Source organism: Anas platyrhynchos, chromosome 4, assembly GCF_047663525.1.
Source record: "Anas platyrhynchos isolate ZD024472 breed Pekin duck chromosome 4, IASCAAS_PekinDuck_T2T, whole genome shotgun sequence".
Taxonomy (NCBI): Eukaryota; Metazoa; Chordata; class Aves; order Anseriformes; family Anatidae; genus Anas; species Anas platyrhynchos.
In genome coordinates this window covers 29,690,457-29,703,295 of record NC_092590.1, presented here as the reverse complement: position 1 = coordinate 29,703,295, position 12,839 = coordinate 29,690,457, and the positions used below count along the sequence as shown (strand labels likewise).

The following is a 12,839-nucleotide window of genomic DNA, read 5'->3' as shown; positions in this document are numbered from 1 at the left end:
GGGTTGCTCTGCAGGACAATGCCCATCTCTGCAGCCTGAGCCTCGCTAAGTCGATTTGACTGCTGTCAGGCTTAATGCAAGGCACTGACAAAACTGCTGACAGTTTTCTGCCTTTGATCTCAGCTTCTACATTACTGCCCTGACCTGCATGAATTAAGTATTTTATCTTCTAATCAACAGAGTTGTATTCACAGACTCTGGCTGGGAAGTTACACAGAAAAAGAGAGATGATGGTAGGAACAGCACCCGTGGAAGAACGAAACAGTTTTGTATTGGACACGTAGGGTCTCACTTTGTATCTGGTATAATTTAGTTAATGTTGCAGATGGGAATAAAAGGGCCTAGCTATTCAGCTCCAATAAAGTAGATAATTGTCTTTTGTAGGGATCATTTAGCTGTGCCTATAAAAAGCACAGGGACTGCAATACACCTAATAGTTGGTATGATAATTTTCTACCCTTCATAACTCCAGCAAGATGTCTGCCAGTTCTGAAGGAAAGCCTGAAAGCTCTGCAGTTGCCACTTCTATGTTTTCAGTATGAATTAGATTATGTACACTGGATAAAGGTTTCTTTTTGCTTACTGTTGATCTGCAAATCAATAAGTTTTCCTTATGCAGTGGTTTGTTGTTGCTCTTGTGTTGTTTTTTTTTCTCCTGTGAACTCCTGGGTGTCTGTGTTGCCAGCCGTGAATTCAGCACTAAGTCACCACAATTGTATTAAATGTGATGTACCTTATGTATCAAATTTAAACTGTGCAAATGCAATTTTCTCCTCGTAACTTTCCATCTTTTTCTTTACTCTTTAACTCTTTATAGTCCTTCCCTCCAAGTCCAAAATATTATTCCACTGGAAGGTTATTATACCTAGCAGTTCTCTAAGAGGTTCCCTTATACACATGGTAAAATAATTATAGTATTCTAGTTCAAAATATTTTTCTGGTCTAGGAAGTATACAAAGAGCAGTATTTTAGTTATAGGCAATATGCATTCCAGTTCAGCTAGACAGGCAATTGTGTTAATCCTACAAGCCTCAACAGTTCTTGGGGTCTAAAAAATGTTTGGCATTTTACATATGATTATTCCGTATTTATTTTTTCTAACCCACTGTAACATCACTGCTTCTAGTTTTCTTTCTTTTCTTCCCTTCTGAGATCATGTTAATCTCCTTTCAGGTACTAGAAGTGGTAACTTGATGTAAGCCTAGGTGTACGTTAGCCAAGGGAAGCTACCTGCCATTTGTGTGAATGTAGCTGCAGTTATTTGGTGTGCACGCTGAAGGTTTATGTGTGTAACTGCCTTCAGCATTAAGGGAAGTCAGCCATATCAAGCCCTTCCTCAACAACAGGCAAACAGACTCCTAAGAATTAAGCTCCAATATTGAATAATTTCCAAGCGTTGCCATGCAGTGCTGTGTAATAATTTACATCAGCCTGCTCATTCTAATCTGATCAATTATTTAAAAGGCTGAATAATAATTTTATGGCTTTACATCTGGTAATGCAAGATCAGAATTTATTCTCATTCTAGAGACCTAGTCAGCACCTGGAAGGTGGTCTTAAAGTTCAGGCAGTGGAAACTAGGTTCTGACCCGGCTCTTGCATATCATGGGTGACCATGGACCAAGTGCTTAACCTCTGTTTCTCAGTAATAAAACATATCTAATTACCTCATGCTCCATTACTGTTGCAGTGCTCAAAGTCCTGTTGGCAGAGCTTTTCTTTAGAGGAGCATTTTATTGGGCAGCCTCAGGAAGAAAGAGCATTCATTGCACAACTGCCACATGCATAGGTGAGAGGGAACCATTCCTCTGAACCGTCAGATCCCATCTAGACTGCTGTTACCAGGTGCTCCAGTGCTCGTATGCGGTAAGATAGGTGCCACATGCTAGACACTCTGGGAAACTGTGGTGAATGAATGGTCTTAGTGAAAATACACAAGGGTATGTCTGACTTAACATGATGGCAAGATCCGATGAGGGGAGGGAAGGGTGGAATAAAATGAGGTGTAGTATGCTGTTGTCGTTGGCTTTTCCAGCACACTCAGAGGCTGAGAATAGACTGCTATGGAAGTGGGATGTTATCTCTAATACCACATGCTCATGTGTTTCTTCTGATGAACTGAACTGTAACTCTGTTCTGACATGCTTCCTCCACCTTTAGCTCTTCATACAGGGCTGGTTCCATTTGAAGACTGCATTTCAAAATGTGTGAGAGATCTTGCTATAACTTCTTTTAAACAAATGTTTGAGGAAGCTCAATAGAAAACAAAACTGGCAGAGCTTTCTGGATTATCCTTGGAATCCACTTTGGAGAGAAAATTTTTGTTATATTTCCTGCATTGTTGCAAGTAGTAATGTGGCAAAGGGTTCCTTTAGCCAGAGGGTGAAAAATATGGAGCAGCATCTCTACTTTGGAAATCTTATATTCTGATTTTTTGGAAAGAGATGATAATCTTTTCATGAAACAAAACAGCAAGTAAATCAATTTCTATTGGCACAACTACAGACACCAGATGAAGGGGGCTGCTTGACATACTGACAAATGAATTAGTGGAACAATCTGAAATGCAGATAATGTCTACCACTCTTTGACTTCAGGGTAAGATATTCCAGGCCCAAGAAGGAAGTTGTACAAAAACGTTCACTTCAATTACCTGTCAGAAAGAAAGAAGTTATTGCTCAGTATCTGGAATTCCATGCCCTAAAACTACAGGGCTTCCTTATACATTAACTAGTTAAATGCAAATGCTGTGTGTTTCACGTGTTGGCTATTTTCAATTGTTCAGTGATGAATTCTATATAGAGAATTTCACAGTTCTGTGGTAATCATCTAAGAGTATAAAACTCTAAAAGTGTGGAAAATTAAGGGATGTAAGTGATAATCATTTAAACCTAGATTATATTTAAAAAAAAATGTAAGCGTCTACGATAATACCAGGGGCAGAACTGCACAGTCAGCTATTGTCAGACTTCAGGAGTGCAGTTACTCATTCTTGAACCATTCCATCTTTGTGCTTTGATACATGGAAGCAGCTTCCATGTTTATTTGGGTTGGAAGCATGCTATTACCTATATTGCAGTGAAGATAAAAATGTATAAAAATATATAACTTTTTTCAAAGAAAAAAAATCTGAGAGAAATATGAAACCTAAAAAAAAAAAAATAGAAAGTTGTGTAAAATGTAAAGAAATTAAAATGTCCATTTTTATCTGCATGTACACTGCCTGTTTTAATTTGTAATAATACTTTAATTCTTCATCTCACTGCTCATAGAACCTATGGATTTTAGACTAAAATATTCTGAAATCTAGATATATGCACAACAAAACTACTGTATGAACATTCCTTTTCTGTATCTCCTGCCCTGATTTTTGGTTTTTGTTTTATTTTTATTAAAGCATTACGGAGAATTGCATTTATAGATGAGTCAGAATGCCAAAGAATTTTCCTCTTTAATACATTTTAAACAATTTTACAAATGGAAGACTCAGATTACAATCCATTTTTTAATTTTTATTTTTTGATTTAACTCTGAAACCCAGAGGGTTTGCAGATGTTTTTATTTTGCCGTGAGGCAGTATTGGCTTTTTTTCTGAAGTAAGTTTATTTCAATGACACCATGTAACAAAGCCTTGAAAAAATTACATGTTCTCAAGCACAACCATTCAAGTCATTGAGCGAGTGTTTTCATTACTGTAGTTGTGGTGTAGTTGTACAAAGCTGTAGCTGTGGTGGAGCTACAGCCTAAGAGTTCTTTTGACTCTTCAATTGAGCAAGGTGCCCTACTCTGACTTCTGATGAGGAATGCAGTTCTTCTCCCTTTGACTCTTTCAACTTATCATTCCTCAGCTCAGCTAACTTCTGAGACAGCTGAACCATTTCTTAAGTTTGTGTGGAGACGCTCTAGGCATCTCTTCACAGGCAACACTTCATCTCAAAAGCCACTTCAGGAGAGTTTTAGGAATTCCCAAATCATGGCTTTGTTCTGAAATCCCTGTCTTCAATGTGATAATGCATCTTGCATACTTTGAAAGCAGGTCCACCAGCAATGATGCCCATTTTTAATAGAACTTATTTCTCAGATGTATAGTTGAGTTGTTAAGAACTCATTCTCAGTCAAACTAAAAATTATAGAATATATCTTCCCACGGAGTTGAAGCTTCCAAAATCAAAATAATGTTTCAGAAAATAGCAAAGTGTCAAGGAACTGTCTAACATAAAATGATGGAGGGAAATTTTTACATTAAATATTGTTAATCACCCATTCTACAGTAAGGTAGAACTGAAGGAAATTACTGTTATAAAGAATCTCATTAAATTAACCTACAGTAGAGTACCACTTATTTGATGAGTGAACAGTTCTCCAAAATGTCCATCTTATAGATAAAAGCAAGAAAACCTTAGTACCTTAAATTGTCTATGAATTATTCTTGGTTTTAATATCTGCAAGGTTGTTGTCTTCCTTTTCAAGCACTTATTCATGCATTTTATTTATCTATATAAACACACAAAAATTGAGTTTATATGGGTATGAATTCACTATTTATAGAAGTTACTCAATGAAATGAGAAGGATTTGTTATTTTTAAATAACTATCTGCATGAGTGGTAAATAATCAACATGCTTGTAGTAAAAGGTCTGTTGTTTGCTTTACATAATTGGTAACTAAATTGCACAGTATTTTCTCTCTTCCTTGATCTGATGATTAACCACGTGTAGAAGGAGCTCAATTATTTATCCACACATATTTGTCAGTTAAATTGCTGCTTCTGAAAGGAACATATCACTAACTTGTGCTCCAATACAGAAAAGAAAGTTCTGTGTAAGTTTTCTGAAACTGTGAAGTCTATGGTTTATACCTACACATGGCCAAGACCTTTGTTTTGAAAAAAACATGCAGCTAAACATACAGAGTAATAAGCTACTCCGTGTTTTGGTGATGGGCAAAAATAAGGAAAAAAGATAAATCTTTTGGGGCAAAGGGCAAAGATAAAATATGATGTGAGGTAAGATTTAAACTTTGGACTTCAGGAACGGAATAGGAGTAATTCAGCATACAGTTCAACATTCTGTTATTTTCTACATGAAGGCTGACTGCAGAATACACAATAAGTTTTAGAAGAAGTTGGTGTATAAACATAAGATATTTGTTAATTCTGGTTAGAGAAGAAAACCTAAAAGCTTTTTCTTCAATATTGACTTTTTTTGTTGTTGTTGTTGTTGTTGTTGTTGTTTTCTTTTTGGCCTGTGAAAGATTACCTCCCTGCAACTTTATTTATTCCGTAAGAACAGCATAGATACCTTTGTTCTGCATGATGAATCAGGATTAGCTGAAATATGATCTCACATTTGGATACTACTGGATGCATTTGTGAAATGCCATTTGCCCCGGCACCAGAATACCATGGATGACATGCGTCGCTTCCCTTGATTCTTTGCATTATGTCATAAATGTATTTACAAGGCTTTGAAGCCAGTTCAACAAGAAAGTTGTTAGATAACTTTCATTGGTTTTCTGTTAAACATTTAAATATTTTCCTTATAATCACAGAATTTAACATGAAATGAATTAAAAAAAAAAATCTACATACCCATTTTTTAAAAAAAAACTTCTTTTTGCAAAGAGTAGCCATAAGTGAACAGAACATTACCATAACCTCTTGCACAGCCTTCTATAGCAGAACAGTTTATTAATCACAAGGAAACAGTTTTGGATTACTTGTCCAAATAAAGCTATTTTCATCATGGTATATTATCTCTGGCTTCAATGAAGAAAAAAGTAGTATTAAACTCGTTCATGGTAGACAAGGAATATAACTCAGTTTTGTTCTTTAAATCTCCCTGGTTTTTCCTTTACATTCAGTTATTCCATTACTGTATTGTATCATGCATATCTTCTAGGTTTTTATAAGAATGCAGGTTTAATACAGAGACATTCAATCTATCAGTTAAATTTTACTGAGTTACAATAGCCTTGTATCTTTAACTCATTCTCTGTAGTTTTCTGTAGTAGAGTCAAATTATTATAAATATTTAAAAAAGTTTATCTTTTTAAATTACTGTTTCTCCAACACTAAGGCCCCATCTTTAAGACTTCCAATAAGAAAATAAATGTATGAATCTAAGTAGGACTACTGTAAGAATTCCTTTAAAAATTAAAAAAGGAGGAAAAAAGATTGATATTCCCAGACAATTTTGTCCTGAACCTTAAATTCAGTGCAGAATTACCAAGAGATGTAGTCATAGTTCCAAATATCTTCACTCAAATAATTTATACTATTAATAGATTCACAATTGTTTTGAATAGGGTGCTCCATTACAAATAACTTGTTACAAAAAGGCATAAAAATACTGTTTTACCAACAGTTCAAAAAAAAAAAAAAAAAAAAAAAAAGCTGTGTGTAAATAACAAGCATCTGAAATTATCTGTTTACTGGACTCTAAATCTTATGACAAATATGATTTTTCAAAAAATATTATAATGATTCTTTAAGTAGTGATGTTTTACAGTCAGGAATTATTGGACAGTTTAACTTGAATGGAGACTTCACAAAATGGAAGTTCCATGGGGTAGCGATGGGAACGCTGACTCTGCCAGTTCTGCAATGTTAACGTATTTCAGTTTAACTTTCCTTGCTGGACATACTTAACACCACTAAGGATAAAATTACTTTTTAATTCACAACTTATCTCTCTCCACTTTTTGTAGTGGTCAGAGTTCACTATTATAATTCTTCCCTAAGGCTATATCTTAAAGTTTCACTTCAGCTGCCATTTTAAATTAACTTTTAAGAGTGTGCAGAAAAGAAAACCTCTCTATTCCTCAGTGACTCTCCAAAAACACAAGTTCCAGCAGGATTATGCATTAGAGAGAACCCTGAACTGTTTTTCTTAAGGCCCTGGTGCTCACTCAGTCAGTGTACTGTTCAGCTCTGTTTATATTTTGTTCACAGTCATTAAAATCCCAGACACACGTGCTTGTATGTATTTCCATACATGGAGGTTGTGAGGGCATAAAGAAAAGAAGAGTGAAAACGGAAGACATATTGTGTGAATTGCTACCTGATGTTAGTGTGCATGAACTGCCTCTCACCTGGCAGCTAACTGGTTTTTGCTGTCATCCCATAATGTAACCAATGGAAAAGCTAAATAGAGTTTGAGTCAGGAAAAGCAAGTCTCTTAACCATTGCTCCCGCACTACCAACATAGCTCTGATTTGCTTCCCTGGAGAACTGACTTTCCAGTCTAGTGATTGTGTTTCAGTGCCTGCATTAAATACTTAATTGCTATCATATTAATGTATAGGAGATACAGCGTAGGTCAGAACTAAGCATAGCTGCAGAACAGGAAAGGCAGAGAGTAGTACAGAGCAAATGCAGACAGGAAGAGAAATGGAGGGAAAGAGAATGAAGAAGAAAGAAGTAAAGATCAGAGAAATTTGGTGTAATTTGAAATTTCCCAAGTGTTAATGACTGGTACAGCAAATTCCAGTTACAGAAAATGTATATTCCTTTTATTTGATCTTTTTGTCTTCTTCTGACAGTACTTACTGATCTTTTTTTTCAAGGGGACAGTTCTCCAAGTTTGCATGAATGCTAACATGGCCTACAGGGATGAACCTAGGATGCAAGCTCGAGTCCTTATTCTGCGATGTACACATATATGCAAAAATATCTCTGTCTGTTTCATTTCTGTCTGCACACTTTGTTGTAGGTTCTCAAAGGCATAAAGAATAGATCACTTCTGTACTTTGCTAACCGGAACCTGTGATATAGACATATCTTTAAGCCAATGTCCTCTATACAGAGAATTCTCTTTTTTGCAAAGCATGGGCAGTGGATTTATTCCTGTGTTACTTCCATTGTCTTTTGGTTTTGGTTTGGACTGGGGCTTTTTGGCTCTCCAGAAGCAATATTACTTCTCACACCTAAATGGTAATCCTCCTATCCCCTCAAGGTTCAGTAGGCTGGAATAGACTGGACGTGAGTTAATGCTGTCGCGGTTAGCATTTTCCTGTCAGACTTGCTTAGTGGCTGTTTTTCTGTGTTTAGCCACGAGTCCTTCAGGTTTCTTTGGCTCACACTCTCTTTGATAGTGATTTGTTGCTTGCTTTGGTGATCCCTCTCCAGAAAGAGAAAATGCCTCAAAGGGTCTTTGAACCCTTTTCAGTCTTAAGGAATCTTCTTACCATGACTATTCCAAAAGTGATAGCAGTAGGGCTGATGAGGCCTGTAGATAGCAATTTGGTGCTTTATATATAAGATGTAAAATTAAAATTTAGTCAGCATTTTGCCAAAAAATACTTCATTTAGGTTTCTTAGCTAGCTCTTTTTTCTTTCATAAGCTGTGGTAAACTGAACTGGCAACTAGCAAGTTCTTGCAGGATATTTCAGTTGAGTGTTTTCTTGCTCACTTAATTTTGATATAATCTCCAAAAGCAACTTGCATTAATTAATCTTCTCCTTCTATCAACTTGTAGATAAACAAGAAAAAAAATTACAATTGGAGAGGGAAAGAGAATATAGCTAAACCTATTCCAGTATTCCTCATTTCAACACATCCACGTTAGGAATGTGAGTGGTTCTTTCCACCATGAGCAGTGCAGTCAAACTTCGGGCCTGCTTTCCGGTCCTCAGGCATCACGTTAATGATGGCTGAGATAATTTTGTATGGCATGGCATAGTTAACGTGTTAGTCTAACGTGTGGCAGGCAGTGTGTGATGTAGCAGGCGGGGGCTTGCTGTTGGTGGGATGTCACTGGCGTGCTGCAGTGAGGCTCAGTCCAACAAGAGCTGAGGAACAGGGTCTGCTGCTTGAGGCTAGCTGCAGACATGCATGAAGTGAGGAAGCGTGAAGGACTTGCCCTCCAGAGAAAGCAGCTTGCTTGTTAAACATCACCTGACAAAAATGTGTACATGGGCTTTTTATTTTAGGGTTAAGTGCTTATCACAGCTTCTTCAACATTTTGTGAGGGTGGAATTTGGGAGAGAGTGGAAAGCCGCCCAAGATACATGAAACTAAGATGGGATCGATCTGAGAAAATAATTAAGCGTGGAGGAGAGGGTTTCCTTTGCAGGATGTTTCTGGGAAGGAAAGAAAAATAGAACCAATGGTTGAGTAGAGCCTCATATTACAGGCTCTTGTCTGTGATTGTCTAGAAATTGAATTAACCTCTCTCTTGTGCATATCGCTTAAACTGTAACTTAGGCAAGGCTTCCCGGAGGTTAGGCCTCTGAAGGTCTAGTGAGTAGAAATAGTAGCAGAGGTCCTCGCACTGGGAGAGGGAGGGCTTGTGATGAGGAGAGGAAAGGACAGGGAGGAGGGGGGAGAGAAATGTTAATTTTGGCAGTTGAGCTGACAGAATAAATTGGTCTCCAAGCCCAACAGTTGTAAAAGTAGGCCAAAGGGGTCTGCTGAGTAAACAAATGGAAGTTTGTTAGTTCCTTCCAAAAATGATACTTCGTGTGCACTTTCTGGGCACAATAAGAGGCAGAAAAGGAACTTGCTGGGCTTTTAATTACAGAAGAGAATTACATATGGTTTTAATGTCACTATCAACATTTCTGTTATTTTTTTTTTTAGCCTTCAGGAATGAAAGGCCTATTGTTCATAAACACAGAGGGCTGGCCCACAGTTCTGAGTCATTAAGGGGAATTGTCTTACGTGCAAATCTGTTAGGTTTCTTAACTCTGCATTCTGAAATAAACACGAATTTTCAAGTTTTACAGTCTACTGTTTTCAGAAGAGAGTTTTGTGAAAAGTTTTCTGTCAGTTCTGCATACTTTACTAGAAGGAAAAAGAAAAAAAAAAAAAAAGGAGCAATAAAAGTAAGGCAGCTCATTTCTCAAGGCTGCTTGCTGATTGCTGTTACATGCTGTCATCCTGTAGCATTGCAAGCTTTTCCTAAATAGGTATGGGACAGTTCTGTAACTCCTTGGGGTTACTTTGTTTAATTTGTTTTCAGGATGCAGGGAAAGTTTGAAAATGGCAGGAAAGCAGTTCCCGAACTATTTTCCTTCAGTGACTCACTGATCTACCAGCCCTCACAAAAATGCAAGGCAGCCCTTTTAAAAAAAAAGAGCCACCCAATGCTAAAAAGACCTGTCTACTTCTCATACTTGCTGGGCTGCTGGGGATATGGGTTAAGAAGCCTATGAGAACAGGAGTAGCTGATGTGAGAGAATCAAACAGCAAAAGATGGGAGCTGGTACCTTCATGGCAGCAGCGCAGGCTGAGGACAGGAACAAGCTCTCCAGGCAGGATCCGTTGGCAAACTCTTTATTGTTCCAACATAAACAATGCAGGCTGTGCTTTTATGTAGCAGTAAATCACCCTAGATATGTATTTATTTTTACCTATACCTGAAACCAGCATTTTTGCTGGAGTATACCCTTTTTTATAGGGGAGCATGTGTTATGTATATATAAAAATCCAGGCCTAGGAAAACAGTTTATGCTCCTACTCTGAGGCAGGATTAAATCTGTTTAAAGTTTAGCAAGATGGAATCTGTACCATGTGATTATATTAGGTTGACTGGGCATGATAGACAAAAATCAAACATTCTCTGTGGAGAATCAGTCAGTATTAGAACGAAAGATGAAACAAGTTCAATTGAAATGGATTAGAGTGCAGTCAAAGCAGGCCGGTACATGGGATATGGAGAAAGCATTGATTCTACCTGAATAGGACAGGGAATAGTTCTAATTTGTAGGTGTGTACAATTTACTTACACTCAGAAATGTCTCACTGCCTCTTTAAGAAATTTGAAGCCAGCAAGTTATTTCTTTGCAAATGCCATTAAAGACTTCAAAGCACCATGTGCTGCTTTCAATAGCAATTTAGATTTTTGCAGCAGTGTAGTGTCTTCTTGTGTGATGAGCCTGAACCAATCTTTAATGTTCTTTTTTTTTTTTTTTTTTTTCCTTTGTCTTTCTAAATGTGTGTGGGCTACAGATGGTTCTGTGAAGGAAAAGAACTCCAGAATTCTCCTGACATTCAAATCCATTCTGGAAGTGGAGGACTTCATTCACTAATTATAGCAGAAGCCTTTGAAGACGATACTGGACGCTATACTTGTCTCGCTTCAAATCCCCTTGGTTCAGATAGTACATCAGCTGAAATATTCATTGAAGGTAAGAGGTGAAATAAAAAGATACAACACATACATGAAACGATAACAAAGCTGAAGTTTACTTCTGATAGTGGTTCTGCATGTTAAGATTGCATTTGCTTTAGTGGTATTTGTACGGTGTTTCCCAGCCTTCCTTTAATGCTAAATGTTTTGAACACCACATCATATTAATTCAGATATGTCAATGGATGTTCCAAGCGTCAGTGGGTAGATTACTGATTATTTGGTGTAAAAGGAAAATTAAAAATGGAAAAGTAAGAACAAGCAGCGCTTTTACTATAAGGTAGCTTTTAAATGGCCTCTGTAAATAAGAGATTTGACTAGTTCTACCAATTATGATTTTCAGGATAACAGTAATTCTGTTGTCAGTTCTGAACTTCCTCCAAATGCAATTAAATGTGACAGTCCCAAATGAGTCCTCCTCAGTCATGGGTGAATGTGCTGTAATTCTTCATATTCAGCACACTGACTTAAAATCAGATTATAAATCAGTCATACTGGTTTTGTCCAGAATCAAATGCTAGTAGTTGTCCAAATCTTTCTTGACTTCAAAATTAGTCATAATGCAAGATTTCTTTTTTTCTGAAAAAAGTTAGTCTCAGTTACAAATTCTTTTTTCTTTTTTTTTTTTTTTGGTATGTGAATAATTGTATTATGTCATGATTATATTAACTGAAATCTGACTTTTATTTCAATTGATATATCTTCAAATATTTTGATATTAGTAATGTCTATTCTTTTACCATTTTTGTAACTACTTAAAATTCATTAAGGAATTAATTGAAAAGATAAACAAATTCATGTAACAAATATGTGTAGCAAATCTGAATGATACTATTACAAAATGATTAAATTGTTTTTGATTAATAAAGCATTTTTTTTCTCTATAATTGAGCTGAAAGTGACAAAAGTGCATTACTTATAGGGATTCCTTCCTTTTGTTCTCTTATGCTCAGAACTGTGTTCTGTGATAATAATATCAAAATTCCCAAGGCTTTTTCAGAAGTTTATGGATTCTAGTAAGATATTTTCTTCAAAGAAGGAACGTTGATTACAGAAATACTCAGATACAGTAGCAGCACTACTTCTGGAAGCAGCATTATAGACACGATAGCTAGGAAGAGAGATATGGCGAAGAAAAAATCATTTTTTGAGATCTGGCTCTTTTACTGTGTGGAAGAGCTGTCTTGAAGATTTATTAGATTTAACTTTGAAAGAGAGAATTAATTGTGCAAGCTGTTAGGCTCCTCCCCTATGATCTTTAAGGGAAGCAGATTGTCATTCAAACAATGTATTGTATGTTAATAATCTTGATGACTTTGATGCCTCACGCTGTACAGCAACCCTAACCACACAAGACTTGTTTATCCTTCACTCATGAGAAATACTTTCACACAGATTTACCTTGCTCACTTGACATTGCTTCTCTTTTCTTACCTTTTCTGTCATACCTATTGCTTTGATTTTTGTAGCCTAAACTTTGTAACTAATGGGGTACTTGAGTCCCTGAGTTCAAGCTCTGTTTCACTGTAAGTCAATCTATGCTATGCTGCCCTGTGCTATGCTATGCCAGCTATGCTGTGCTATGCATATTGTATATGATTTGTATCACAAATATAGTTATGCATATTTATGCACAAATCCTTCGAGGAATGATATGTACTGCATAAATGTCTAGAATAAATATTGCTCGAAGTCCCAGTTGTTAC

General features: G+C 36.6%; 1 protein-coding gene across 22 annotated transcripts in view; it reads left to right on the top strand.

The window, feature by feature from the left end:
* The window catches only part of PALLD (palladin, cytoskeletal associated protein), a 192,978-nt gene that overhangs the window by 50,851 nt on the left and 129,288 nt on the right, over positions 1–12,839 (top strand). For 20 of the 22 annotated variants that reach the window (XM_021271782.4, XM_021271781.4, XM_021271780.4 and 17 more), the window contains one exon: positions 10,953–11,131. In XM_021271782.4, coding sequence (XP_021127457.4) covers positions 10,953–11,131 — 179 coding nt within the window. Of the gene's footprint in view, positions 1–1,755; positions 1,867–10,114; positions 10,256–10,952; positions 11,132–12,839 lie in introns of those variants that run through there. The other 2 variants (XM_038178621.2, XM_072037297.1) reach the window with 2 other exon arrangements.